This window comes from Ascaphus truei, chromosome 6 (assembly GCF_040206685.1).
Source record: "Ascaphus truei isolate aAscTru1 chromosome 6, aAscTru1.hap1, whole genome shotgun sequence".
Lineage (NCBI taxonomy): Eukaryota > Metazoa > Chordata > Amphibia > Anura > Ascaphidae > Ascaphus > Ascaphus truei.
The window spans coordinates 103,105,225-103,112,312 of record NC_134488.1 but is presented as its reverse complement, the minus strand read 5'-3'; the positions used below and the strand labels follow the sequence as shown (position 1 = coordinate 103,112,312).

Below are 7,088 nucleotides of genomic sequence, written 5' to 3'. Positions count from 1 at the left end.
CACACACTCTCTCTCTCCCCCCCACACACTCTCTCTCTCCCCCCCACACACTCTCTCTCTCCCCCCCACACACTCTCTCTCTCCCCCCCACACACTCTCTCTCTCCCCCCACACACTCTCTCTCTCCCCCACACACTCTCTCTCTCCCCCCCACACACTCTCTCTCTCCCCCCCACACACTCTCTCTCTCCCCCCCACACACTCTCTCTCTCCCCCCCACACACTCTCTCTCTCCCCCCCACACTCTCTCTCTCTCCCCCCCACACTCTCTCTCTCCCCCCCACACACTCTCTCTCTCCCCCCCACACACTCTCTCTCTCCCCCCCACACACTCTCTCTCTCCCCCCCACACACTCTCTCTCTCCCCCCCACACACTCTCTCCCCCACACTCACTCACACTCTCTCTACCCCACACTCACTCACACACTCTCTCTCCCCCACACACTCTCTCTCCCCCACACTCACTCACACACTCTCTCTCTCCCCCACACTCACTCACACACTCTCTCTCTCCCCCACACTCACTCACACACTCTCTCTCTCCCCCACACTCACTCACACACTCTCTCTCTCCCCACACTCACTCACACTCTCTCTCCCCCCCACACACACACACTCTCTCTCTCTCCCCCCCACACACACACTCTCTCTCTCTCTCCCCCCCCCACACACACTCTCTCTCCCCCCCCCCCACACACACACACACACACACTCTCTCTCTCTCTCTCTCTCTCTCTCTGTCACCCACACACTCTCTCTCTCTGTCACCCACACACTCTCTCTCTGCCACCCACGCTCTCTCTCTCTGCCACCCACGCTCTCTCTCTCTCTGCCACCCACGCTCTCTCTCTCTCTGCCACCCACGCTCTCTCTCTCTCTGCCACCCACGCTCTCTCTCTCTCTGCCACCCACGCTCTCTCTCTCTCTGCCACCCACGCTCTCTCTCTCTCTGCCACCCACGCTCTCTCTCTCTCTGCCACCCACGCTCTCTCTCTCTCTGCCACCCACACTCTCTCTCTCTCTGCCACCCACACTCTCTCTCTCTCTGCCACCCACACTCTCTCTCTCTCTGCCACCCACACTCTCTCTCTCTGCCACCCACACTCTCTCTCTCTGCCACCCACACTCTCTCTCTCTCTGCCACCCACACTCTCTCTCTCTGCCACCCACACTCTCTCTCTCTGCCACCCACACTCTCTCTCTCTTCCACCCACACTCTCTCTCTCTCTGCCACCCACACTCTCTCTCTCTCTGCCACCCACGCTCTCTCTCTCTGCCACCCACGCTCTCTCTCTCTCTGCCACCCACGCTCTCTCTCTCTCTGCCACCCACGCTCTCTCTCTCTCTGCCACCCACACTCTCTCTCTCTGCCACCCACACTCTCTCTCTCTGCCACCCACACTCTCTCTCTCTGCCACCCACACTCTCTCTCTCTGCCACCCACACTCTCTCTCTCTGCCACCCACACTCTCTCTCTCTGCCACCCACACTCTCTCTCTCTGCCACCCACACTCTCTCTCTCTGCCACCCACACTCTCTCTCTCTGCCACCCACACTCTCTCTCTCTGCCACCCACACTCTCTCTCTCTGCCACCCACACTCTCTCTCTCTGCCACCCACACTCTCTCTCTCTGCCACCCACACTCTCTCTCTCTGCCACCCACACTCTCTCACACTCTGGATCTGGATCTCTTATTTACCCTATATATCTTAACTGCCTTATACTACACCCAAATAACCTATACTGCTTTCTTCCAGATCTGACTCAAGCTTCACACGGAAGACATCGGAACCCCCCCTAACCCAGAAGACAGGTAGGGAACACATCCCCATCAATGTATAACATTGCGGGAATGAGGGTACCTGGACATTGAGGGACTGCGGATCTGGTAAGATCCCAGGCAGGATTGCTGCTTTAGATATTGTGAAGCGGGGACGTCCAGACACTGGTTATATATACCACTGTCATTAAGGTTATGGTGGGTAAAAAAAAGTGACAAAAACCCTCCACAGTAAAGCATAAAGCAACTGTAATGTTCATTTGCATGTCTTAGACAGGTCTGCAACCCTGTCTTTCCCCATTGTCACCCAGCATACAGCGCTTCCACTGCAGCAAGGGATTCTGGAAATGACATGCAAATGAGCACTCAGTGCCACCTTTTGTCTCAAGCTCGTATTACACAAGCCAATCCTCAAGCCACTGCATGCTGTTTTAAACACAGCTTTTAAACAGAGGCTGGGATGAGATGCAAAGCCATTAGACCTACTCACATACATGTTTCAACCTTGATGGGTATCATCAGTGTGAGGCTGGTCTTAATGGCTTGCAGGTTTGAGACTAGACTAGGTAATCACCACTGTCATTAAGGTTATGGTGGGTAAAAAATGCTTTTATGCTTTACTGTGGAGGGTTTTTGTCACTTTTTTTACCCACCATAACCTTAATGACAGTGGTGATTACCTAGTCTAGTCTCAAACCTGCAAGCCATTAAGACCAGCCTCACACTGATGATACCCATCAAGGTTGAAACATGTATGTGAGTAGGTCTAATGGCTTTGCATCTCATCCCAGCCTCTGTTTAAAAGCTGTGTTTAAAACAGCATGCAGTGGCTTGAGGATTGGCTTGTGTAATACGAGCTTGAGACAAAAGGTGGCACTGAGTGCTCATTTGCATGTCATTTCCCAGAATCCCTTGCTGCAGTGGAAGCGCTGTATGCTGGGTGAAAATGGGGAAAGACAAGGTTGCAGACCTGTCTAAGACATGCAAATGAACATACAGTAATATTTACAGTTCCTTTATGCTTTACTGTGGAGGGTTTTTGTCACTTTTTTTACCCACCATAACCTTAATGACAGTGGTGATTACCTAGTCTAGTCTCAAACCTGCAAGCCATTAAGACCAGCCTCACACTGATGATACCCATCAAGGTTGAAACATGTATGTGAGTAGGTCTAATGGCTTTGCATCTCATCCCAGCCTCTGTTTAAAAGCTGTGTTTAAAACAGCATGCAGTGGCTTGAGGATTGGCTTGAGTAATACGAGCTTGAGACAAAAGGTGGCATTGAGTGCTCATTTGCATGTCATTTCCCAGAATCCCTTGCTGCAGTGGAAGCGCTGTAAAGCATTTCGTTAGCCACAGAACGGTATCATCTATTTATTTTTTGATTATATATATATATATATATATATATATATATATATATATATATTAGCTGATATACCCGGCGTTGCCCGGGATGTAAATCCGTAATAGGTAGTATTATTTATAAATCGTGGAACAATAAGTGACTATTTGTTGTAAAGGTTGGATAATAATGTTGAAAAGAAAGATGGAAGAAAATGTAATACGATGTTGTATAAAAATGGTTTATTGTAAACACACCACAGTACAATGTATATTTTGGTGACATAAGTGATGTGAAAATGTGAGGCGTGTGTCCTGCTAGGGTGTGAGCGTGTGTGAGGCGGCAGGTGGGTGTTCAGTACGGGTGGCGCGTGGGTAGTGAGTGCTGGCTGTGGGTCGGGGTCCTGCTAGGGTGTGTGGCGAGTGCGGGTGACAGCTGGTCAGTGATATTGTTGCGTGTGTGTGTGTGTGTGTATACGGATGGTCCATGGACACGGAGGTGATACGACCCTCCGGCTTTTGCAAGGGTTAAAGGAAGCCATACAATAACGGATTCAAATGTATAACAGTTTTCTTTCATCCATATATAAAACAGGTGTGCATATCTATAACTGGAATTCTAGTATGGGATAGGGATTTTTAAAAAAACGTGAAAGTAGAAACGGATATAAATATTTAATTTTACCTGTTTTCCTGTTGTTCTCTTTCATTGGAATTCTTATCTAAAGTGTCATTTGGGGACTCCAAACTCTGCTTAGATTCTCCTATACTTGCCATCTTCGAGGTAGATGGGGTTTCAGCTTCCACCCTATATAATGGAATAAAAGGGTAAAAGGGCTACATGTGAGCTCTAGGCAACAGCATTATTATTACTACGGATATTCTCCTTTGTTCTAGTCCAGTCATGGCAGCACACACCTGTGTTACAGTACCCAACTATAGGGGCGACAGAACACAGATTTGTGGAGTGGCTATATAATGGTCCTACTCCTGGTCAGCGTCTATGTAATAACAAAACAAAGAAATACCACACAATGATTGGGGAAAAAATTGTGTGTCCTTAACTCTTTTGCAACGTGAGATTCAATTATTCCAGTCATACATCTTATGGGGACAGCATTATCCAGCCCAATTATTTGGCTATTGGAGGGGTACTCCATCTAAGACTTTGCTTACACACAGTGACATTCATCTTACTGCTATGTTATTTGAGCACCATATAGCATTGTTTTCTGCCTTGACAACTGGATTATAATCTTGATAAGAAAAAGTCTGTTTCTTCTGCTTCCACGGCAGCACATGCCTGTGGAATGTTCTACAGCAATAAGAAAAGATGGGAGGGATTACGTTAGCTTGCAGAACTTTCCTCCAAAAGGCGGAATCCGCTGAGGAAAAACATCTAATTGTAGTGTTTTACAAAGTTGTGAATAGTAGTCTACACTGCTGCAAATGTTTGCAGACAGAGTTCCGCTTTTCCTGCCCAAGACGTTGACACTGCTTTGGTGTGCTACAACAGGAAAAGGTGTCAGCTTTCCTACTTGCTTAAAGGCTTCATCAACTTCAACCTACGCTAAATTTAGACGATCGATACGTTATCCTATATTTGTACTTACAGTAGTATATTGATCCAGAGGACGGCATACAAAAAAACCCCAGTGAAATATCATCCAATGATATCTCATAAGGGGAAAAATAAATAACTTCCTGACTCCTTATATTGGAAATCAGATTACTTCCTGGATCAACATCCTTCCCATGTTTACTTATTTGGTAAACCCCTGTATGCTTTCTAAAAAGATGTACAGCTTTATTTTTTAACAGATCTATTGTATCTGCCACCAGTCTCAATGGGTAATGAATTCCACATTTTAACTTCCCTTATTGTAAAGAACCCTTTCTTTTGTTGCTGGTGAAATCTCCTTTCCCCCAACCTTAACAGATGACAAGGTGTCGTTTGTACTGTGCTTGGGATGAGTAGTTCTTTGGAACGTTCCTTGTATTGTCCACGAATATATTTGTATATAGTTATCATATCCCCTCTTAGATGCTTCTTTTCTAATGTAAACAACTCTAATTTAGCTAGCCTCGCCGCATAAAATCAGATTATCTACCCCCCTTATTAATTTTGTGGCTCTTCTCTGCACTCTAGTTCCATAATGTCTTTTCTAAGGAGTAATGCACAAAATTGCTACTCCATATTCAAGGTGTGGTCTTACTAATACTTTGTAAAGGGGCATAATTATGTTTACTTCCCTTCCATCCATCGCCCGTTTAATGCAAGATAAGATCTTGTTTGCCTTTGCAGCTACTGCATGACTTTGGGCACTATTGGTAAGCCTGCTGTCTACAAGCACTCCTAAATCCTTCCTCATCAAGGATTCTCCTAATTTATCCTCATTTAATTTGTAAATTGCCTGTTTATTCTAGTTTCCAAAATGCATAACCTTACATTTATCTATATTAAACCTCATCTTCCAATTACAGGCATACCCCACATTAACGTACGCAATGGGACCGGAGCATGTATGTAAAGCGAAAATGTACTTAAAGTGAAGCACTACCTTTTCCCCACTTATCGATGCATGTACTGTACTGCAATCATCATATGCGTGCATAACTGACGTAAATAAGGCATTTGTAACAGGCTCTATAGTCTCGCCGCTTGCGCACAGCTTTGGTAAAGGAAGGGAGCCGGTATAGCTGTTCAGGATGTGCTGACAGGCGCATGCGTGAGCTGCCGTTTGCCTATTGGGCGATATGTACTTACTCGCGAGTGTACTTAAAGTGACTGTCCTTAAACCGGGGTATGCCTGTACCTGCCCAAGTTTCCAGTCTCTCCAAGTCCTTCTGTAGAGAAATTACATCCTGCTCCGAGTCTACCTTAAACAATTTAGAGTCATCAGCAAAGATGGAGACTTTGCTCTCTATGCCAACCTCAAGGTCATTAATAAACAAGTTAAAAAGCAGGAGTCCCAGTACCGATCCTTCAGGTACTCAACTCACAACTTTAGCCCAACCATTAAAAAAAGTTACATTTATGACAACTCTCATCTATCCTTCAACCAGTTTTCAATCCAGGCGTAAATATTTTTAGAGTCCAATTTTCTTTACTTTGTACACTAACCTCGTATGGAACCGTATTAAAAGCCTTTGCAAAATCTAAGTAGACCACATCAACGGCTTTACCCTGGTCTAAATTCCTACTTACCCCTTCAAAGAAACTAATATGGGTCGTTTGGCACGACCTATCCTTAATAAATCCATGCTGACTATTACTAATAATGTTTTCCATTAGGGATTCCTGAATATTATCCCGTACTAAACTTTCAAGTAGCTTCCCCACTATGAATGTCAGGCTTACAGGTCTGTAATTCCCTTTGTTGCAATCTAGCTCCCTTTTTAAATATAGGCACCATTCTGCTTTACGCCAATCTTGTGGTACTGAGACTGAGGAAATGGAGTCCTTGAATATTAAATGCAATAGTTTGGCTATTACTGAACTTCTCCTTAAGAACTGTTGGATGCATGCCAACGGGGCCAGGTATCTTATTTACGTTAATTTGATCAAGCTGCCTATGAACTTCTTCCTCAGTTCACCAATTGTCCATTAATATAGGGGTGTGGCTTCCTCCTGTGGCTCCACTATTGCAATTAATTAAATGGGTTAATAAAAGGTCAATTGATCAGAACTCTGACACTTAACATCTTGTCGTGGTGAAATATGATATGCAGCTGGTTAGATAAGGCATACATTTCGCCAACCCCTCTGGCGAATGTAATTGCTACAAAAAGAAGTACATCTTCAACTTTAGTCACATATCCATTTCCTACTAAAGACAAAAGTCTTGATATAAGAATTATAATTACTGTAATGGAGAGACATTTTCCTGATGAAAGGGCTCATCTTCACAATGGCTTCTGAAAATGTTACCAAAGGATGGGATACCAAGAAATTACCTCT

At 45.2% G+C, this 7,088-nt stretch overlaps 1 protein-coding gene across 3 annotated transcripts in view; it reads right to left on the bottom strand.

Moving 5' to 3' along the window:
• Positions 1–7,088, bottom strand: part of PPP6R1 (protein phosphatase 6 regulatory subunit 1) — a 66,722-nt gene that overhangs the window by 4,419 nt on the left and 55,215 nt on the right. For all 3 annotated transcript variants that reach the window (XM_075605439.1, XM_075605437.1, XM_075605438.1), the window contains one exon: positions 3,813–3,935. In XM_075605439.1, coding sequence (XP_075461554.1) covers positions 3,813–3,935 — 123 coding nt within the window. The remainder of the gene's footprint in view (positions 1–3,812; positions 3,936–7,088) is intronic.